Source organism: Xyrauchen texanus, chromosome 30 (assembly GCF_025860055.1).
Source record: "Xyrauchen texanus isolate HMW12.3.18 chromosome 30, RBS_HiC_50CHRs, whole genome shotgun sequence".
Lineage (NCBI taxonomy): Eukaryota > Metazoa > Chordata > Actinopteri > Cypriniformes > Catostomidae > Xyrauchen > Xyrauchen texanus.
This window is the reverse complement of record NC_068305.1, coordinates 38,941,185-38,965,095: the sequence shown is the minus strand read 5'-3', so window position 1 is coordinate 38,965,095 and position 23,911 is coordinate 38,941,185. Positions and strand designations below refer to the sequence as shown.

At 36.8% G+C, this 23,911-nt stretch overlaps 1 protein-coding gene across 4 annotated transcripts in view; it reads left to right on the top strand.

Annotated features, from left to right (window-relative positions):
- Nucleotides 1–23,911, top strand: part of col12a1b (collagen, type XII, alpha 1b) — a 115,216-nt gene that overhangs the window by 79,692 nt on the left and 11,613 nt on the right. For all 4 annotated transcript variants that reach the window (XM_052098352.1, XM_052098349.1, XM_052098348.1 and 1 more), the window contains 19 exons: nucleotides 45–174; nucleotides 2,172–2,291; nucleotides 2,406–2,552; nucleotides 2,659–2,775; nucleotides 6,028–6,180; nucleotides 6,276–6,350; nucleotides 7,650–7,789; nucleotides 8,822–8,945; nucleotides 9,579–9,722; nucleotides 10,040–10,204; nucleotides 10,381–10,419; nucleotides 12,364–12,502; nucleotides 13,121–13,263; nucleotides 14,769–14,878; nucleotides 18,389–18,547; nucleotides 19,628–19,705; nucleotides 21,194–21,280; nucleotides 21,543–21,596; nucleotides 22,076–22,171. In XM_052098352.1, the coding sequence (XP_051954312.1) occupies nucleotides 45–174; nucleotides 2,172–2,291; nucleotides 2,406–2,552; nucleotides 2,659–2,775; nucleotides 6,028–6,180; nucleotides 6,276–6,350; nucleotides 7,650–7,789; nucleotides 8,822–8,945; nucleotides 9,579–9,722; nucleotides 10,040–10,204; nucleotides 10,381–10,419; nucleotides 12,364–12,502; nucleotides 13,121–13,263; nucleotides 14,769–14,878; nucleotides 18,389–18,547; nucleotides 19,628–19,705; nucleotides 21,194–21,280; nucleotides 21,543–21,596; nucleotides 22,076–22,171 (2,220 nt within the window). The remainder of the gene's footprint in view (nucleotides 1–44; nucleotides 175–2,171; nucleotides 2,292–2,405; nucleotides 2,553–2,658; nucleotides 2,776–6,027; nucleotides 6,181–6,275; nucleotides 6,351–7,649; nucleotides 7,790–8,821; nucleotides 8,946–9,578; nucleotides 9,723–10,039; nucleotides 10,205–10,380; nucleotides 10,420–12,363; nucleotides 12,503–13,120; nucleotides 13,264–14,768; nucleotides 14,879–18,388; nucleotides 18,548–19,627; nucleotides 19,706–21,193; nucleotides 21,281–21,542; nucleotides 21,597–22,075; nucleotides 22,172–23,911) is intronic.

Below are 23,911 nucleotides of genomic sequence, written 5' to 3'. Positions count from 1 at the left end.
ATTAATGTCACCAAGCAAAAATTGTTTGACTCTTTTGTCTGCAGAGTGCTGTTCCCGGCAACAGAAATAATGCTATCCTTCAAAACCTGCTTCCTGACACGCCGTACAACATCACAGTGACGGCGATTTATGCTGAAGGACCTGGTGGATCCCTGAATGGAAACGCAAGGACACGTGAGTCAAACTAGCCTCTCTTTGAATAGATGTCTCAGTTTTGGTCGCATTCTCTCCGATGTAGCTAAACAAAGAAAGCCAACAATAGCCATCTTACATATCCTGTTCTTGTCCGCTACAATTTTAAGAGTTTTTCAAGGGTTTTAGAAAAACAGGAGTGTGTAATTGCTGGTAGGACATGGTGGACTGAATAAATGATTAGTCTTGAGTAGGGCTGAAACGAGTAATCGGCGTTATCAACAACGTCGACAATAAAAAAAAATGATCAAATTTGAAAAATTTAAACTGCACCCGGCTGATATCACGTGGACGCTCGAGCATACATTTGCTGCAGCTAGATTATAACGTGATTGATCACGAATTATTGAATCATAATATATGTCACTGTGCATTTCTTATCGTGAAGACAATTGCCAATGCGCCGCAGCTTTATTAATAAGACAGCAAATCTTCATCCCATTATACACGCCAACAAAATACGTATTTGATTTGTTTTTGCTTTGGCTTGTTTTCCAATATAAATATCTAAAACTACTTTAAAACAACGTACATTTACTTAAGCAGCTACACTGCAGAAGAACAAAATTGTTATCTGAGAATGTTGAATATAATATTAAAAATAGAAATAGATATTTAGGCTTACTTTAGAGAATAGATCTTGAATATAAGTGTATTTTGTCTTTATTGCACTCACAGAATTATAACCAAGTGAAAAAATACACTTATATATAAAATACACTTACTGTAAATTTAAGATAAATTCTCTTAAAGCAAGTCTAAATATCTTATATGTTGCTTCTCAAGTAAATGTATCTTGTTTTAAGGATTTTTAGACAATTTTAAATGGAAAATAAGACTAAAACACTTGATAACAAAATGGGTATTTTTGCAGTGAATTTCTTTACTAAATTAAACTTAATATAAAGTATTTTTTTCCCTTTAATTCAGTGAATGTCATTTAGAAGTGTTTTTAAAAGATGATTTTGTCCTCTTTATTGTTAGTAAGCACGTTTAATACAACCTTAGTCGGCACAAGCAGAATAATCGGTTAAGAGCTAACGATTAATCGTTGCAATAATCGACAAATAGACGAATAATCTTTTCAATTATCGTTAGATTAATCAATTATCAAAATAATCGTTAGTTGCAGCCTTAGTCTTGAGTTTGGAAAACATAGTTAGCTACACTACAAGCTACTAACAGAAAGTAGCTAACTACATTTAAGTTATATAAGGAGGCAAACAGTATCTGAACATATAAATTTGCAGTAAATACAACCAATAAAACTAAGAAAAGCCATTATTGAAATAACTTTGATAAAAGCCATAAGCCTGTAATATGCCACACAGGGAGTTCAAAGGCAGACAGCATGTAAACATATCATGTACATTAAATATAACCAATAAAACTAGTTAACGTTATGATTTAAAAAGTGTAATGTAAACATTCAGTAGCAAAAAAGAAATGTTCCTATGAACGAGTTGTAAAATGCCATGTAGGGAGTTTTTTTACTTGAGATGATTTTTTACTCAAACTGTAAATGGTAAATGGTCTGCACTTATATAGCACCTTTTAACATTAGAGGTTACCAAAGTGCTTTACACTGCGTCCCATTCACCCATTCACACTCATACACCAATGACAGCAGAGCTGCATGCAAGGTGCTAGCCTACCATTGGGAGTAACTTGGGGTTCAGTGTCTTGCCCAATGACACTTTGGCATGTGGAGTCATGTGGGCCGGGAATCAAACCTCCAACCCAGCGATTAGTGGACAACCCGCTCTACCACCTAAGCCACAGCTGCCCTGTGATTGTTTAAAGGAATAATGGTAACGAAGTTGTAAAATTGGCCATAACTTTACAGAGAAAAGGATAGTAAGTGATTTTATCACACAAAATGATGTTAACACACAAACTGTTTGCGTATTGTGGCTATACTTTTGAAACAGTGAGTATTTGAACATTTACTGATTTGCCCTTATTGTTTTTGTATTCAGTTGGCTTGCTGGCCCCTCAGAACCTGCGGGTCTCAGACGAGTGGTACACGCGCTTCCGTGTGTCCTGGGACCCGGCACCATCTCCGGTCATGGGTTACAAACTTGTCTACCAGCCAACAGGTAAATACTGCTGTAATACATATGAAGTAAAATGGGTTGCGAATGCTATTTCATGTTGACTTCTAGCTCCTCAGAATTCTTGATACTTATATCGATGTTATTGTACATTTTTAGATAAGGATGAGTCTTTGGAGGTGTTTGTTGGTGACGTCACCACTTATACACTACACAATCTGCTATCTGGCACCACGTATGATGTTAAGGTGTACGCACAGTACGACGGTGGTGTGAGCAAAGCCCTCATCGGACAAGGGACAACATGTATGCTTTCAGATGTTTCAGACAATGTTGATTGCATGCCAGAATTTCCTTCTGGTAAAGCAGTATGATTCCCACACTGTGTAACTTTACTTTCCTGTCTTTTCAGTGTACCTCAATGTCACCAACCTGGAGTCATATAAAGTTGGCTATGATAGGTTCTGCATCAAATGGACACCACATCGTGCCGCCACATCTTACAGAATCAAGCTGAACCCCCTGGATTGTAAGTCTAGCTCTTAGAACCACCATGACTCTGTTCCAAAAGCTAGGAAGCTGCCACCAAGGCTGTTCCGAACATTAGGCAGCATCACATGTATTATTTATAGAAGAGGCAATGCCAGAATGTGTTACAATGACAACATGCAAAGGATGAACACACTTTGACATCAGGATGTCTTGAGCAGAACGCTTTATTCGGTCTCTTATTGTATAAATAACTGTAGTTGTGAAAACCACAGCAGACCACCCTGCTTTTGATTATGGCATCATTCCGCAAGAATGACAGCCTTATCAGTTTGTTTATCAAAAGCCTCTTTTAAGTTCTCTTGAAATTCAGCAGAAAGGAATAAAGATCTAAAGGAGCAAATGGATTTAGACCTCTTTATCAAATTCAGAACCTGTGACTCTTTTTGATGCAATACTCCACTAAATTCAGAAACTACGACTTTCTTCATATTACAACACACACAAAAAAGTACCACAAATACAATGGTAATACCATGCTTTTAAAGACAAGTTACAATGGCATTACCATGTTTTTAAAGACAAGTTACAATGGTAATACCATGTTTTTAAAGACAAGTTACAATGGTATTACCATGTTTTTAAAGACAAGTTACAATGGTAATACCATGTTTTTAAAGACAAGTTACAATGCCATTACCATGTTTTTATAGACAAGTTACAATGGTAATACCATGTTTTTAAAGACAAGTTACAATGGTATTACAATGTTTTTATAGACAAGTTACAATGGCATTACCATGTTTTTATAGACAAGTTACAATGGTAATACCATGTTTTTAAAGACAAGTTACAATGCCATTACCATGTTTTTATAGACAAGTTACAATGGTAATACCATGTTTTTAAAGACAAGTTACAATGGTATTACAATGTTTTTATAGACAAGTTACAATGGTAATACCATGTTTTTATAGACAAGTTACAATGGTAATACCATGTTTTTAAAGACAAGTTACAATGGCATTACCATGTTTTTATAGACAAGTTACAATGGTAATACCATGTTGTTATAGACAAGTTACAATGGTAATACCATGTTGTTATAGACAAGTTACAATGGTAATACCATGTTTTTATAGACAAGTTACAATGGTAATACCATGCTTTTAAAGACAAGTTACAATGGCATTACCATGTTTTTAAAGACAAGTTACAATGGTATTACAATGTTTTTATAGACAAGTTACAATGGTAATACCATGTTTTTATAGACAAGTTACAATGGTAATACCATGTTTTTAAAGACAAGTTACAATGGCATTACCATGTTTTTAAAGACAAGTTACAATGCCATTACAATGTTTTTATAGACAAGTTACAATGGCATTACCATGTTTTTATAGACAAGTTACAATGGTAATACCATGTTTTTAAAGACAAGTTACAATGGTATTACAATGTTTTTATAGACAAGTTACAATGGCATTACCATGTTTTTATAGACAAGTTACAATGGTAATACCATGTTTTTAAAGACAAGTTACAATGCCATTACCATGTTTTTATAGACAAGTTACAATGGTATTACAATGTTTTTATAGACAAGTTACAATGGTAATACCATGTTGTTATAGACAAGTTACAATGGTAATACCATGTTGTTATAGACAAGTTACAATGGCAATACCACGTTTTTATAGACAAGTTACAATGGTAATACCATGCTTTTAAAGACAAGTTACAATGGCATTACCATGTTTTTAAAGACAAGTTACAATGGTATTACAATGTTTTTACAGACAAGTTAAAATGGTAATACCACGTTGTTATAGACAAGTTACAATGGCATTACCATGTTTTTAAAGACAAGTTACAATGCCATTACCATGTTTTTATAGACAAGTTACAATGGTATTACAATGTTTTTACAGACAAGTTACAATGGTAATACCACGTTGTTATAGACAAGTTACAATGGCATTACCATGTTTTTAAAGACAAGTTACAATGGTATTACCATGTTTTTATAGACAAGTTACAATGGTAATACCATGTTGTTATAGACAAGTTACAATGGTAATACCATGTTGTTATAGACAAGTTACAATGGTAATACCATGCTTTTAAAGACAAGTTACAATGGCATTACCATGTTTTTATAGACAAGTTACAATGGTATTACAATGTTTTTACAGACAAGTTACAATGGTAATACCACGTTGTTATAGACAAGTTACAATGGTAATACCACGTTTTTATAGACAAGTTACAATGGTATTACCGTGTTTTTATAGACAAGTTACAATGGTATTACCGTGTTTTTATAGACAAGTTACAATGGCATTACCGTGTTTTTATAGACAAGTTACAATGGTAATACCGTGTTTTTATAGACAAGTTACAATGGTAATACCGTGTTTTTATAGACAAGTTACAATGGCATTACCGTGTTTTTATAGACAAGTTACAATGGTAATACCGTGTTTTTATAGACAAGTTACAATGGCATTACCGTGTTTTTATAGACAAGTTACAATGGCATTACCGTGTTTTTATAGACAAGTTACAATGGTAATACCGTGTTTTAATAGACAAGTTACAATGGTAATACCATGTTTTTTGGACATGAACCAAGGTTTCAGACCCCTCCACCAAATTCAGAACATGTGACTAACTCTAACAAAAAGTACCAAACTTACCCTAGTTTTGCCATAGTTTTTAGACATGTGCAAGTACCATGTTGTTTTATATCTTTTAGTTTTTTATATACTAACATATACCATAGTAATGGTTATAAATAACATAGTGAATATACTATGGTACATAATGGATTACCGTGGTATTAATGTCTTTTACCATAACTGTACCATGACGAAACACAAACAAAAAAGTACCAAAAGTACTATGGTATTTCCATGATTTTTAGACCTGGTATCATGGTAATAACATGTTTTTGATTTCAGACCCCTCCACTGAATTCAGAATCTATAACTTGTCACATTACATCACTTTTCATTACATAACTTTTTTTTTTTTTTTTTTTAAGAGAACATACCATGGTAATACCATGGTTTCCAGTCACGGACAATTAATAAAAAATCTATAACTTATAATGTTATAACAATAATAGAAAAAAAGTACCAAAAAGTACCATGTTGTTTTTATACATGGTAAAGAGTCTCTGTAACAGTATATATCAATATGGTAATCATTCATTACCATATTGTTTATATCAAAATATCATGGTATTATCATCTAAACCCTTCACTGTTGTTTAATTTGTTCTCAGCCTCAGCTAAAGGCCAGCAGGAGATCACCATCACCGCAGCTCAGAGTCAATACTGTTTTGAGGGCTTGAGTCCAGACTCTCTCTACAGCGCTACTGTGTTTGTCCAGACCCCCAATCTAGAGGGACCCGGAGTCAGTACCAAAGAACGCACCCGTGGGTTCAGCATTCATTCATAAATAAGCAGATATTCATCCTACAGTTGAATGTGAAACAATGATTTTTATTCTGTTTTCTTTTGATTGTTCCAGTTGTCAAACCAACACCTGTGCCAACAAAACCACCCACACCCCCTCCACCACCAACCATACCCCCCGGTTGGGCGGGTAAGTGTCCATAGTCACTCCAAGAAGTGACGCTCAAGAAACAATATTGCAGCGCTCTTCACAATACATGTCGTTCTAAAGCAGCTTTACAAAGAGTAATCCCTCACAAACGCTACAGTTAACTTAAGAAATGTTGGTTCAGTCATGACAAAGTGTTATAATGGATATGAAGTTGGTATGTTTGGTCTTGGTGGACTAGATATGCATGGATCTGCACAATTAGAAAATACATAAAATCCATGGAAAACAGATTTAGAGAGGTGGTGCTGGGGAGGAGGAGGGTTTCAGAGAGAAAACTAGTAGTGTGCTGCAGTGAAACCGATTCCATTCAACCGATGCAATTTACATTTTAGACAAAGAGGGAGTATGCAAGTTGATTGGCTAACAGATTACATGTCAACAGATCTGTCAGTATAGGCAACATAGTTGTACAACATAAATCAAAGTGCATTACGAGTTTAAAATAGTGCATTTATATCAGGGGTGAAATTGTTCACTAGGATTTCAATAGGGAGTGATTTTAGAAACAGCACAGAGCTTTTGCAGATATGAGCGTTGCAAACATGTTCTACATCTGGGCTCTTTGGAATATGTTTTGGACAAATTAATATCAGTTTTATTGCCTTGGAAACAATTCCTTCCGCTACTAAAAGCAGAAACTGTTCTTTTTATCTTCAATTCATAAAACAACATCAGAATTTGATCCCTAAATTTATGTTGGACCACAGTCAAATATGTTTTAAAAATCCCTACGAGTGGTTTGGCCAAATGCAACTCCTCAACTAGAGACGTCAACTAGCTTTAAGTGATGAGAGACGTGAACTAATCCACCGAGGATTATAAATTTAAGCAAGACATTTTTCAAGAAGCTGTTAATGTTGCTTGATTACTGTAGAGATGGCAATGTCGACGGCACATGGAACAGAGATTATGTCTACATTTGTCTGTATTTCCTTTGAGTGAAAAACAGACCATTAACGTAAATTCCTTTAACTTCCTGGTTTACAAAAGTACTTAATTCTTGCACATTTTTACAAGAAAGCGGGCTCAATTAAGACTGTGTTTGCAAATGGACAAGTTCATTAAAGGGTTTGTTCACCCAAAAATATAAAATATGTCATCATGTACTCTTCTTTCTTTCTTTGGTGATTAAACGACAGCAGAAGTTTTTGGTTGAAATATGCATTTTAAGTCTTTTTTCAGTGGCTGTTTTTGTTTTTGCATTGATATTTCTAATTTATATGAAAATTGAAGGGTCTGGGGTGAAAAGCAGTTCATATAGTTTGTTTTTTGTCTTAGTGTGCAAAGGAGCCAAGGCAGATGTGGTTTTCCTCATTGATGGCTCGTGGAGTATTGGAGATGACAGTTTCAGCAAAGTTATCCAGTTTGTCTTCAGCGTCGTCGGAGCCTTTGATGTTATTGGTCCGTCAGGAATGCAGGTAAAAGGCCAACATATACAGTCCAGATTGCCTTCACTAAAAAACAAGCCTAATGAAGCAATAAGTCCATAAGAGGCCATGCATTACAGGGATTTACAACGGGTATAGGATACTCTTAGGCCAATGTGAAGCAGAGTGCCTAAACCATGTTAAAGTTACTGTAATCACCAGCACGGTCATGGAAAAAGTCATTAAAAGTAATTCAATTTTATATAGAGAATATATATACTTGTAGTTTTCCCCAGCTCTAAAATATTTAATGTGCTAGAACTTGCTCTCAAGCCATACTGATGTCAATTAGTTGCTCTTTTCAATTACTTAATATGATTTTTTTTCTAATTAGGTCTAAATGATGTTTATTTATAAAAAAAAAAAGGTCCAGTAATCACCAAGACTTGGAAAGGTTCATGGAAAAGTCATTGGTCAAAAAGAGTGGTAACCCTGAATCACAGACGCCTAGGGTGGCTTATTGTTTTGACTAAACAGCATGTGGCAGGGCGGAGGGTGGGGCCGGGTCGTGATCCTACACACCCGGTCCATATTAGGCTAATTATGCCTCCGTGAGGGTTAAAGGTCGACTGCAGGGGATCGTTTAACCCTCACGGAGGCATAATTAGCCTAATACGGGACCAGGTGTGTAGGATCACGACCCGGCCCCGCCCTCCGCCCTGCCACACAGCATTATGGTAAAAATACAACAATGTTTCGTAAATAGTTCCATTTATTAATAATAATAATAAGAATGATATAGTTAAATAGCCCAACTGTTGGCTGTTTATGGTTGCCAAGCAACATAGAACCCAACGGATTAGATTTTTCAAACGGAACTATCGATTTTAGAATGACACATTAATGTAATCATCTTTGAGTTGGACGTATTCTATCATTTTAGTTTCAACATAAATTATATTGTAATGTTTAATGTTAATAATTATGTGAATTATATAATTTTGATCTTTATTGAATAAACCAAATATCTATGGTTTGTCATTATGATCACGTTTGATGTTCCTTCAATGTTTGCGTTGAAAGGTGTCGTTTGTGCAGTACAGCGAAGACGCAAAGACGGAGTTCAAACTCAACGCATACAGCGACAAGGGCATGCTGCTCTCCGCTCTCAAACTCATCCGCTACAGGGGAGGAAACACTAAGACAGGTATCACTCAGATGTTCTTGAACGTTCTTCACGTTTTCCTTTAACAATAACATTCCTGTCCTCCATCACCTGTAGAGTTGAATAAAGCAACACTCAATTGTGGGCAATGTGAAATATTGGCAGTGACTGTTGAAGTCTTCTCAGTCTTCAAAGTTTATTATATTAAGTTCCACAAATAACTTTTTATTCTCTGGTTCTGGTGCTTATAAATATCTTCAGATCGCCACGGATGTGGTGGTGGCGTAGTGGGCTAAAGCACATAACTGGTAAGCAGAAGGTTGCTGGTTCGATCCCCACAGCCACCACCATTGTGTCCTTGAGCAAGTCACTTAACTCCAGGTTGCTCCGGGGGGATTGGCCCTGTAATAAGGGCTCTGTAAGTCACTTTGGATTGAAGCATCTGCCAAATGCATAAATGTAAATGTAAATCACGAGACACTTATCTGAAAAACCTATAATGAAACATTAAGAGCTGTTTAAATATCCAAAAGTACCATTTAGCAAGTTAAGAAAAATTGTTCTTGATAAGAACTTGAAACTTGAAAAAACTTTACGTTCAAGTTTAGCTGTTTATGGCAGACTTTTTCTCTCTTTTAACACTCACTCACACTTCCATGCCTGTTTGTTGTGCAGGTGTTGCTCTGAAGCATGTGTACGAGAAGGTCTTCACTGTGGACAATGGAATGAGAAGAAACGTGCCGAAAGTTGTTGTTGCTGTAACAGATGGACGTTCTCAAGACGATGTGCAGAAGAGTGCTGCTAAACTGCAGCACGCTGGTACGACTCGCTGCCAAACCTTAAAAATTTTCACATCTCAACGGTTATGATTTCACAGCCATGAGCACATTGGTTATCCAATCATAACGAGAGGTCAATTTCATGTGGAAGTCTTAAAGGTAGTAAGCAAAATAGCTAGAGAGGGAAGATAATGGCCCTGTTATGTACAATTATGAACATTTTAAGGAGATTTCAGGAGACAAAATGCTGTAAAATGGCAAAATATGGCTAAGATTTAAGTGAGGATTTCACCTAACACTAATAGGATCGATTATGGTCTATTTAAGATAAATGTCCTTATTGCAAATGTGTTGCAGGTTACAGTGTGTTTGTGGTCGGCGTGGCCGATGTGGACTTTGTTGAGCTGCAGAACATCGCGAGCAAACCGAGCGAACGCCACGTCTTTGTGGTGGACGACTTTGACGCCTTCTCCACCATTCAGGACAATCTGGTCACGTTCATTTGTGAAACGGCAACATCCTGTGAGTTGATGTTTTGTGGTACTTTCAAATCATACTTGATGTGTTTGTGGCTCTTTTAAATGCTCATTTGTACTGTTTTTAAGAGAAATCACAAGACTGATCTTTGAAGGACAATGTCAAATATACAAATGCGTGTTAAGACCTTAAGCTAACACCTTTAATCTTTGCTTCCCCAGCCTGCCCATTGATTTATGTTAACGGATTTACATCACCAGGTATGTCTTTGTTATATATGAGTGCATGTATTAGGGGGTTTCTTTCATTTCTAGACTTCTAGAAAGTTTCACACTCTCACTAGTTAATTCTTTTTGTCTACAAACAAAGTCCAACAGTGTGTGTGCATGCATCACAGACGATTTATGTCGTGAAAATTCCCAGTCATTTCCAGCACATCTCAAATTCTGTATTGTGTTTAATGGAAATGATGCTGATGGAAATGACATTTTTAAATAAAATTGAAATTAAATTTCAGGCTTTTCTTTCTTGCTGAGGCTAATTTCATTACTGTCATCTTACGTATCATAAATAAACACAATTAAATAATAGTTTGAATTTTTTTGTTTAATTTGGTAATTTTTAAAATTGTATTAAATTTGTTTAGATTATTTTAGTTTGAAACATGTAATAATTTGTATTTTTATAATGGACTTTCATAGTTTATTATTGAAAGTCTGGGTCTGGGACAAGGGTAAAACTGTCAAAAATAAATTATGAAGGCCTGGTAAAAAGTCTCCAAACTGCGGGACATTCGATTTAATACATTTTTTTTTTTTTTTTTTTTCACAATTTCACTATAAATGTTGCATTTGTTAGTGTTTATTATACTCTTTATTTTTTAGATTATCCAAGTTTTAAATATGTAATTCATTTTATTTTTGTCATATTTTTTCATAGTTTAATCTTGAAAGTCTGGGTTATCCACAAGGCTAAAACTAAAAATAAGTTTGTTTTAATGTGATAGTCATGTAACAAAGAAAATAAGTTGAAATCTGTTTAACACCTTTTTTCTGTTTTAATAAAAATCCCTGGGACATGAAACATGAAAGTGCCTGAAGTTAAAGGTGACCTATTATGCAAAATTCACTTTTACATGGTGGAGTCGGCAGTGTGTGTACACAACCACCCTTCAATGTTAAAAGTCCACCCACTCCCCTTTCTTCTATATTTCTATTAATCAAAACAGTGTCAAAATGAACGGATTTCATTTCTGCTCTAAAGTGACGTCATGTTATAGCAGGCCACGCCCACGAATGATGACAGACTCCACCCTATTATCATAGATCCTCCCCTGAGTGACTTTTTTCCCACACTGGAGCAGATACAGTGAGAAGAATAATGTCTCAGCTTCGTAAGCATCATAAGTGTTGGCTGTAAAGTGAACATAAGAGTCTTAATGTACTCCCAGCATCAAGCTAGACTGATAATCTGGCATACCGGGCATTTTCCCTGTGGGCCGACACACTTTGGGGCCGATCAGGGGCGGAGTGGCCGTCGGGAGAACCGAGCAGGCCTGTTGGTCGTGCGTGAAACGAGCCGAGTTGGCCACAATAAGCTAAAATGAGCCGCCGCGTTATGCAGAACGTACCACGAAACGGCGCAGCGATATACAGAAAAGGACAGCGAACACCCCCCTGCTCAACATTTGTGCCAGTTGTTATGTAAAATCCAGGGCCGATTTCTCTTCCCAGTCCAGCCCTGCTTGAACTTGTATTTACGCTGTCAGTCATATTGGTTATGATTTTTTGTTGCTGTAGTAATCAAAGCACGAGGTGTAAAGGCACAGCCCTCTTCCGTAAAGGGGGCGGGGTGCAGCAGCAGCTCATTTGCATTTAAAGAAACACACACGTAAACAGCGTTTTTGATTCCACCCAAAAAGAGGCATTTACAACATAGTATAATAAATGATCTGTGGGGTATTTTGAGCTGAAACTTCACAGACACATTCTGGGGACACCTGAGACTTATATTACATCTTGTAAAAAGGGGCATAATAGTTCTCCTTTAAAGAACGACCCACACACCCATGAATGTATTTTTTATTATATATAAATGTATATGTAGCATATTATTACATTATATGGTTTCATTATATTATACTGTAGGCCTGTCTAGGTGTTAATGCATGTCGAGTGCTGACATGATTCCACGTGTTTCCTCAGGATTCAGAATGTTGGAAGCCTTCAATTTGACTGAAAAGGTGTACGCTAGCACCAATGGTGTGTCAATGGAACCCGGTTCTTTCAACAGTTACACCTCCTACAGACTCCACAAGAACGCTTTTTTGAATCAGCCTTCATTGTGAGTTCCACTCTGAATTCAGATTGTGTTACAAACGTGACACGCATCAGTATTTAGCATCTTAAATGTCTTACATGATTGACGTATTTCCACGCCATTTGTTACACTGTGGATTATGTAACATGGAGCGTTATACTCTCTTGTTTTGTATCACAGAATGTTTTCTTACAGAATGGAATAATTATGGTAGTTAGTGGTGTTTTCTAAGGCTCTTACTAGATCATACTTAATAGTAGGGATTAAACCTTTTGTATCTAACAGACATTTGTGTTATCTGAAATTATGTGGCTTTTTAAAGAGAGGCGTGTTATTACTCTTTATAGCAATCGACTAACATGCCATTGTGTTAATGTGCATGTGTAAAGAACACTCTGTGAAAACAGTTTAGATTTAGAAGTACATTAGGGAGTTGTCAGGCTGAATTGTTAATTTTTTTAAATGCTGCCTATTGCCCAGGTAGTGTACGAAGCCATCTTTCTCCCACACACTTCCTTAATTATTTTACCATACAGACCACCGATAAATCCAGTGACTTTCACCTGCCAGCGTTCATGCCAGAAATGAGATCTCACTTCCTCTGACCTGATTTTGTGTCCTTGTTATTTATTTATTTGACAGATATATTCATCCGGACGGTCTGCCGTCCACATTCACCATCATTCTGACATTCCGACTGCTGCCAGACTCACCAACCGAAGCCTTCGATATCTGGCAGGTGTCGGATAAGAATTTCAAACCTGAGACCGGTGTCACCATTGACCGTAAGTCTGATTGTCATTGGTTGAACAAGCTCATCGATTTTGGTTACACTGTACATTTTGGTTCCCTTTGTTGTGGGTGTATAAAGGCGACTCATAAGTCATTTACAAATGCGTTATAAAACATTGATTCGAGGTTATAACAACATGAATCAAAAGAGCCACTTTCATGCAATACTTGACAAATAGTGAGCATGTAAACGTACATGTTATAAATGCTTAATAAATACATAATTATTCATACCTATAACATATAAAACATAAAATGCCATAACTCATGATTTATGTCAAAATACTGCTAAAATAGATTATTATAGTGAGTGCATAATGGTGCGTTCACATACAACGCGAAAAAACATTCGCCTCGCATTGCTCACGCGAGTTTAACCGCTGGATTAAATTTGTGTTTAAACTGGCGTTTTTGCGAGTAACGCGAACCCGCAAGTATTCCCCTTTCTCTTCCGGAAAAGGACAGGAGAAGGGGCTTCTAAGACAACTTATCTTTCCGCCATCATCCATGGCCGATATCACAACGACTGCTGCTCTGTATCTGTTGTGGAAGTCCCAGGAACGTTGATGTTGTGTCATACAATTCCGGGTGCCCACACACCGCTACAACCATTTTCTCATCAATTTTTCATGATTTCTTCTGCTACTACGTCAGTGACATCCGGGCAATCTCAATGCTGATAGGCTTTCACAACAACGCGTCATGCGGATAGTTTAAATATTTCAACTCGAGCGAACACGCGAATTAAGCGTTTTCACGTTTTTGCTTCTCGGCATTCGCTTCATTCGGCATACGCTTCATCGCGTCTTTGCATTGACTTTGTATGAAATCGCGCTGCGCGAAACACTCGATTTGCATTGTATGTGAATGCACCGTAAGAAGGGATTATGCCATTTTGATACAGTCTGCTTTGTGTTTATATTGATTACTGTAATGTCTTGACTCACAAAGAATGAGTGGTGTCACAACTTATCTAGTCCTTGTTATAGACCTTTGCAAAAACACTTTTCCCATCTTCATGCTCATTCAGAATAAAAACACAGGACGAGATATCATTTATGTGCCTTGGTTTCTAATGCTGGCAGCTTCTTTATACATTTTTCATTTTATATGTGCCTGAGACTTTACATTTAAGGCCCATTTTCGTAGGTAATAGGTCATTTAATGCTGAATAAGTGTTATTAATTCATTTTGTTTCATTTTGTTATAACCGCATATCAATGATTTATAATGCGTTTGTAAAGGACTAATTAGTAATCAATTAACACCTTTATAATACCCTCATCAAACACATAAAACATTCTCTCAAGATCAAATTATCTGAGCTATGCTATCAACTTTTTGTAGCTCTTTACTCTTACTTTAAGAGCAATTGTCTCGTTTTATTTCACCTAAGGAATTTAAGAAGAAATATCTGAACAAATGTTTTTTTTTTCAGAGTTTGGGTTGGTTTGTGCGGTATCTAACTCTTAGTCTCTCCATCTTTTTATTTGCTCAGCGTCTGGTCAAGCAGTGTCGTTTTATACAAAGGACACTACAGGCGAGATCCAACGGGCCACATTTAAAAACGATCAAGTGAAGAACATTTTCCATGGAAGCTTCCACAAGGTAAACTCAGATGTTCATTGTAGATGTTTGTGTAGTATGCAGCATGATACTTGTGCATCAAGCAAGAAAGCTTCACTTTTGTCTCTCTCCTTGCAAGAGTGATGATAATCTAGTATGGTTTGTTCTGGAGAAGGTCTTAGATTTTGGCATTGTGTAGAGTTCAATGGATGTAGAGTGGGGATGTTAAACGTTGGAGCCTTTTTGCTGAATGGTCTTGTGTAAAGTGCCACTAACAACACAGACTGAGCCAAATAGGGTGAGGTCGCCAGCAAACTGCAGTTAAACAAATGCACTTAAAGGGATAGTTCACCCAAAAACGAAATTACAATTCTGTCATAATTTGCTCACTCTCATGTCGTTCCAAACCCGTATGGCTTTCTTTCTTTTGCAGAACACAAAGGGAGACGTCTTAATGAATATTCCGGTTTTTCTCTTAAAAGTTAAATTAAACTCATGAGCTTAATAAAGGACCCAATATTCTTCTTTTTTTCCAGTAATGCATTTGCAATGTAAATAAACAAGTCCAGTGTTCAGAGGAGTTTAAAAGCAAAAGTGTGCAGATTGTATTTTTGTTAAAGAGCTTATATGAATTATATTCATATATTTGCATAATTATTCATTAAAAATCATTATTTAAGCTCTAAAGTTTTCTACCCCTGAGGAGGGTCTTAAGTTTAGGTGAATACGTAAGCAAGTACATAAGTAAGGGTGGAAGCACATAAGTATGCAAGTAGGTACACAAGTATGCAAGTAAATAAGTACCTAGGTACATAAGTAAATATGTAATCAAGTACATAAGTAAGGGCGGAAGCACACAAGTACGCAAGTAGGTATACAAGTACGCAAGTATGCAAGTAAATAAGTACCTAGGTACATAAGTGAATATGTAAATATGTAATCAAGTACATAAGTAAGGGCGGAAGCACATAAGTATGCAAGTAGGTATACAAGTACGCAAGTATGCAAGTAAATAAGTACCTAGGTACATAAGTAAATATGTAATCAAGTACATAAGTAAGGGCGGAAGCACATACATAAGTATGCAAGTAGGTACACAAGTACGCAAGTAAATAAGTACCTAGGTACATAAGTGAATATGTAAATATGTAATCAAGTACATAAGTAAGGGCGGAAGCACACAAGTACGCAAGTAGGTACACAAGTACACAAGTATGCAAGTAAATAAGTACCTAGGTACGTAAGTGAATATGTAAATATGTAATCAAGTACATAAGTAAGGGCGGAAGCACACAAGTACGCAAGTAGGTACACAAGTACACAAGTATGCAAGTAAATAAGTACCTAGGTATGTAAGTGAATATGTAAATATGTAATCAAGTACATAAGTAAGGGCGGAAGCACATAAGCATACAAGGAGGTAAACAAGTACGCAAGTATGCAAGTAAATAAGTACCTAGGTACGTAAGTGAATAAGTAAATATGTAATCAAGTACATAAGTAAGGGCGGAAGCACATAAGTATGCAAGTAGGTACACAAATACGCAAGTATGCAAGTAAATAAGTACCTAGGTACGTAAGTGAATATGTAAATATGTAATCAAGTACATAAGTAGTGGTGGAGTGGTGGTGGTGTAGTGGTCTAAACCACATGACTGGTAATCAGAAGGTTGCTGGTTCGATCCCCACAGCCCCCACCATTGTGTCCTTGAGCAAGGCACTTAACTCCAGGTTGCTCCGGGGGGATTGTCCCTGTAATAAGTGCACTGTAAGTTGCTTTGGATAAAAGCATCTGCCAAATGCATAAATGTAAATGTAAATGTAAATAAGTGTGTAAGTGCATAATTAAGAACAATAGTATTTCATTAAGTACATAAGAAAGTAGGTAAGTGCATATAAGTCTGTAAGAACATAAATGCATTTTTGGTCAAATGAGAATGTAAATTAAGAACATAAGTACATATTTGAGTACAAAAGTATGTAAGTACACAAGTACATTCGAAAGTAAGTACAGAAGTACATAAGGACAAAAGTACAGAATTAAGCACATAAGTTAGAATGTACACAAGTACAAAAGTATGTAGGTAAGTACATACTTAAGTAAATAAGAAAGAAAGAAAGAAACAAAGAAAAAAGAGGGGAGGGTATATCAAAGACACCGAAAATCACTTTTGCTAGAATCTATAAGTTTTATTTGGTGAGACTATAAAAAGTCCTGCATTTGTCTGGCAGTGGATGCCGGAAAATGTTTAATTATGGTTCAAACTATTAAACAACTTAGATTGTCTAGCTTTGGCAAAGATTTTGACTTTTTTTTTTTGACTGGCTCGTAGCGTGAAAGTATTCTGCGACACAAGTGGTGCGAATTTCAAACAACAACCCAATAATTATAGTTCACCCCAAAAATACAAATATTTACTCACCCTCATCATCACCTTTCAAACCTGTATACCTTTCTTTCTTCTGTTATGAAAGATCTGGCTAATCGTGTGGCAGATTTAGAAGAAATCGTTTTGAATGCTCACAGATACCCTTCAAAGAGAACGATTTGAGGACAGCTGCCAATAATCATTTCAAAATGGGAAAATGAATTGCTTGTAATCAGTTCTGATGTTGTTCTAAACAGAACAGCAGTGCAGCAGGTCATAAATTGCAGCAGACCAGAGACCTCCAGGTGATGTACAAGAAAATGCCAATGATGATGTTTGTAATCCTAGATGGAACTTTACGGAAAAGAGTTCAATGTTTCCAATAAATACATGCAGATAAACGTTAGTTTCAGCCTCAGATCATTGGAGCTGTGTTCCAACAAGTACTTCATCATTCAAATGACCAACTTGTCTCTTTCACTTTATTTACCCCAATCCTGCAGAAAACGTCAGTGTATATAAGGCATCAAGCATACTGTGTTTACAGATATTGACCAATCCATTTCAGAGCAATAGATTCAGTCCCACACTAATAACCGGTGCTGTAGGGTTCTGAACATCAGCTGGTGTTTAAGACTTGGCAGCCAGATTGTCCGTGGCGTACATGGAAGAACAACTTCATCACATGCTGAGGTGAACAGGGAATAACTGTGTACATTGATTATGTGGAGCGGAGTGGCGAATCAAATCTGGAAGCTTAAAGCCAACATGACAAGCAAACTTTTGTTGAGGTAGAGGGTGTTTCAGACCATTCGGGAGATTTCACAGGCCTGCTGTTGATGTATTTAATGATGTCTTTGTTGTTAGCTGTCATTCATAAAACTCTATTTCCCCCCATTCTCTCTTCAAAAGAGTTTTACAATTGAACTGCCAGAATTGAATTTGATGATGGAGCAACTAATGCATTTTTATGCACCTCTGGCCAGAACACTCCCTCAGAACAGAGACTCCCAGAATCCCTAATTACGGCCTGAAGACCTTGGACTTACCAAAACAATAGAAAACTGCCAACTGAGGATTACTTAATTATTTGTACCATTGAAGATGAATCAAGATCTTCCTTCTCAAATGACCTCTTCTTCTGTTATAAACTTGAATTTCCAATAATCGCCTTGTCTTCTAGCTCCACATCCTGGTGTCTGCCAAGAGCGTCAAACTGAACGTGGACTGCCAGGAAGTGGCTGAGAAGGAGATTAAACCGAGAGGGAACGTATCGACAGATGGATATCAAGTGCTCGGCAAGATGTCCAAATCTATCGGATCTAAAGGAGAATCGGCAACAGTGAGTTCAAACGAAACAATATCGTGCACCTTAGAGGATCTTACTAAAAACCAAATTGAAAACGATAACAGTTTGTTGGTGTTTTGATATCACAGCTAGTGTTCATCTCGTCAACGATTTTACTGCTGAAAATGTTCATTAGCTAAGTGTTTTTTGGGGGTCTGGGTAGCTCAGCATGTATTGGCGCTGACTACCACCCCTGGAGTCGTGATTTCGAATCCAGGGCGTGCTGAGTGACCAGCCAGGTCTCCATAGCAACCAAATTGGCCCAGTTGCTAGGGAGGGTAGAGTCACATGGGGTAACCTCCTCGTGGCTGCGATTAAGTGGTTCTCGCTCTTAATGGTGCATGTGCTAAGTTGTGCATGGATCATGGAGAGTAGCATGAGCCTCTTTTATTATAGACCGTGAATAGCATCCTTGGTAGCTCACCTGATGACCACGGTTCGAGACATAATGTGTCCTAGAAGCGACACAAAATGACGTGATTGCTTCAGGAAAAAAATGCTTTTCATATCGTATTTGCTTTTAGGACACTTTTGGTTAGGTTTAGGTTAAAGTTGGATATTTCTGGACATTTCACATGGAAACTGCTGTGAAAAGTGTAATGAAGCACATAATTTTTTTCAAAAATGTTGCCATGGTCACATAAAATGAATGAGTTCAGACTGAAAAAAAATGGTTTATGAAGATAATTAAATTATTTGAATGAAAACATATTTTTGACGAAAATGATGTGCTAGCCAGAATTGTAAAGCATAAACTTGTCGTGTTTTTGATATTTTTTTTATAATACCATCAGCTAAATTTTTTTTGTTGTTGATGACTGAAATTACATGCCATTTTAGTCAGAGTAACATTAACTAAAATAAATGCATATAACGAAATATTAATCAAATATAAAGGATATTTTTGTCAATGGACTAATTCTATGACTAAAAAACAATTTGAACATTGATCGCAGCATGTTTTTTTATTGCCAGCTAGACTGGATCCTTGTGTTGTAGCATCTAAACTTATTTAAAAACGCAATGCTTTGATCATAGACATGTGTAACCTTCGTTTTCTCTCTGGTTGGCCAGTTCCAGCTCCAGATGTTTGACATTGTGTGCAGTCTCGGATGGACCAGCAGGGACCGATGCTGTGACCTTCCTTCAATGGTAAGAAGAAACCTTAAGAAAGGTTTAGTGATCAGAGTTACTTTTAGGTGGAAAACCCAAACATTGGTTTAAATTTCAGGTCGGGTGACCTATGAACCGCACAGTTGTTTACGTCCCACCCCATGTCTTCGATCATTGTGGCTTTCATCAGGACGCTTAACCTTTGACTGCTCCAGACATTGGTACATAGCCACTTTGGATTAAAAGCAAATGACAAGCTAATTGACGGTAACGCTAAACTCAAAAAACATTTCAGCTTCATAATCCCACACAGGTCACAAAGCCTGTTGCAGATTATTTTAGCAGTCTTTCTCTGAGCTTTATTGTGATGTAATAATACTCCATGTGTTTGATGTGTCCCTGAAGACCAGAAATTAACATGACATTTAACATGTGCTCATCAAAACAGATTAGTATTGTTAGATCCCTTTCTTTGATCTCTCATATTGCACTCTTCCGTTTTATTTGGGTTGTCAACAACAGAATTTGTTTTAACAGATCTTCTCTCTTTTCTCGTCTTTCATTTCTGTTTTGGGGGATTTAATTTGAACTTCTGGCCTTATTTTGGTGAAGGCCACTTTCCTGGGACTGAAACACATTGAGAATATGCATCTATTAATGCAAACCATGAGTCCAGCTGTGTCTTCAGACACTTTATTATTTATTTAGTCTTCCATAAGCAAGTTATTAAAGATTTTGAAAGTGCGCATAAGTTCCCGATAGTCAAAACACAATGAGGGTTTAATAAGCACTGTTGCAGCACTATGGCTTGTCTCCACAACCAAAAGCTTTGATTTGGTTGGATTATAAATTCAGCATATCTATGTCTCTCTTTTATAGTACATCAATATGTCCAGAATCAAACTAAAGACATTGTTTTATATAACCAAGGCCACACAGACTATTGGTTAATGTTAACCAATATTCAAACACGTATGTAGGCAAAGACATTACGAAGTAAAATGGGTGGCAAATGCAGTTTCATACTGACTTTAACTATCAACTTAACCCCAGGTTTCCAAGTCCCATTCATGTTTTTCATTGGGGAACTGATTTTTAATGGTACATTTTAACCATAAACCTTTAAAGACAGACCTACCGTGAGCTCCTATGTTGTTAACTGATGGTATATGCTGCTGTTAAAGACATGAGTCTGCATTACTTTGTTTTTTACTGCATTTAATAGGATAATTTGTAATGGATAGCAGAGAAAAATCTGCCAATCAGAGAATCACGGCTCACAAAGTCAACCTAAAGAGCTTTTTGGAACTTGGACCTACAACGCCTGTATCTTTAAACACAAGGCTATACCACCCACAAACTCTCAGACCGATTCGCACCAGCAGTCAGGCTGCTAACCACCTATAAAATGGCTTTTGGAACTTCAAAATGCTTTTTTTCCCACCCAGAATAATTTTATAGTGTTGAAGTTGAATGCTATTGACACTAATGCATTTGTACTTACTTTATCTTCCCCCTGTGATTTAGAGAGATGAATCCAAGTGTCCTCCCCTTCCCAATGCCTGCACATGCACTTCAGACAGTACGGGGACTCCGGGCATTCAGGGGCCAGTGGTAAGCATAGCTCACAATTCAACAGCAATAGGTAATAACTTTACAGTAATAGACTGTTGTAAATATGTTTTGTATTATGGTTTCAATAAATGTCCAATACATTGGAACAATGTTTGACTATGAAAAAGGACATTTTCCATTATATTTCTTGTTCAGTCAGAATTTGAAATCATGGTTGTCGATATCTTTGTTATTGTTGGTTGGATGGCCGATAGAAGGATTTTTCTCTCTGTAATCTCTCTACACGTTTTTGTCTTCCCAGGGTGCACCGGGAAGTAAAGGACCCCGGGGTGAGAGGGGTGATACAGGTCAAATTGTTAGTACCACACAATTATCCTTCCTTCTGTCAATAGGATCTTATAATTACCCATATTAGTTCAGTTTGCATATTTATCTACAGTACAGCTCTTGGTTTGAATGTTTATTTGAAAATGTTGCTATTAAAGTTGTGTTAAGTTATTGATGCTTATTACACAGCTCTCTAGAATAGTAGTCTTGTAATATCACCCTGCAGGGGTTTATAACATCAACAAAACTCTGGTTGAATTCAGCTGTTTTTGGCAACTCTGCTGTCTCTTTTTTCACCCATAGTAATCTAATTTAAACTCAAATCATTGAAATAGGATTAATGTCCATTTAATTATTTATTTGGTAAGTAGCTGTGTCGAAAGTGGGATAATCTACAGTCTACATAAATGCCTCCAGGGTGATACAAGATTATTGTTTTATTATTTGCTATTATCCCTTACTAATTTTCCACACATCTACAGAATTAAACTTTGTTTGCTCCTGCAGGGTCCAGTTGGGCCACGTGGAGAAATGGGTTTGCCTGGTCCGATGGGCCCTCCAGGACCACAGGGACCCAGTGGGCTCTCCATTCCAGGCGAGGCAGTAAGTCCATCTCCAAAGTGTTTTCATAATATATCCATCGTCTCTTCTCGCAGTCAGATGTTGGCTGGTTGTAAATCTCTCCCAGTTCTTCTGCACACCAAACAGGGATTATTGAGGCTGTATTATTCTAGGAGTTGTGGCTGAGGAATTGTTATGACAGCGAAATCTAGATTCAGCATTCCTTTACGTCTGGAGCTTTACACGCAATATCAGAGCTTGCAAACTATGTGATCTTGCTGCTAACTGACAAATCTTACTGGATTACTTCCTTTTCCTTTTTATCTAAGTGCTATGTTTTTATGCTGCTTGCTAATTGCTCACACTTTGGGTTAAGGATTTGAACTAACCCCTAACTTAGGTGCGTATCTCACAACATTTGTACTTCAAACATGAATGATACATCAAATCTGGCAGCTTGCTTAAGAGAGGTGTGCTATTAAACCCTAGCAACCACTTAGAACACCCCAGCAAACACATAGTGACTCTCTAAAAACCTCTTTGTATACATTACTCTAGCAACCACACAGAGACATTCTAAAAACACATAAAACACCATAGCAACCACATAGTGACACTCTAAAAAACACATAAAACACCATAGCAACCACATAGTGACACTCTAAAAAAACACATAAAACACCATAGCAACCACATAGTGACACTCTAAAAAACACATAAAACACCATAGCAACCACATAGTGACACTCTAAAAAAACACATCAATCACCATAGCAACCGCATAGTGACACTCTAAAAAACACATAAAACACCACAGCAACCACATAGTGACACTCTAAAAAACACATAAATCACCATAGCAACCGCATAGTGACGCTCTAAAAAACACATAAAACACCATAGCAACCACATAGTGACACTCTAAAAATACCTGTAGACAACTTGTAGTGTCTGTTGGAGATGTCCTCCTCTTCTACAATAAATTGTGGCTAATTAGGGACAATTTGTTTTCTTTATATATGTTACCGCTTGGTTCTATGATTCGAAAAAAACAACATACATTTTAATTTGTATGTATTACAGTTGTATTTGTCATTGAATCCCAGTGATATGACCAATTTATTGTTCTTCAAGCTTAAATAGCAAATATACAGAAAACAGATTAACATGAGTACTTGGTACTTAGCCAGTACTAAGTCAGGTGTTCCCAAATATTCAGCAGGTTGTGATAAGTCTGTTTGTCTATTTTGACACTAATTTAAATTCTGAATATGTCAGGAAGTTAGTTCGGTCTTGTTTTGATCAGTTAAGGGACATTTCCAAGGTGAGAAATGTTTTGTGTTTTAGGGATACAGCGAAACTTATTCATGCTTTTATTTAATCTCGCCTTGATTATTGTAATGCACCGTTTTCAACTTTAAATCAACAAACTTTAACAGGGCTACTATTAGTGCAAAATGCTGCTTTTAACACGCTAGCACCACACGGTGACGCTCAACCACTTAAAATGGCCTAGCAACCATATAGCAATGCTCAATAAACCACTTAAAATGGCCTAGCAACCACATAGCAACGCCCTATAAACCACATTAAATGGCCTAGCACCTAGAATGCTCTTGCAACCACATAGCAATGCTCTGAAAAACACCTAAAACATAATTGCAACCACATAGCAAAGCTCCATTAAAAACATCATATACACCATAGCAACCTCTTAGCGATGTTCTAAAAAAATACCTAGACCACCATAGCAACCATATAGTGACTCTCTGAAAACCACTT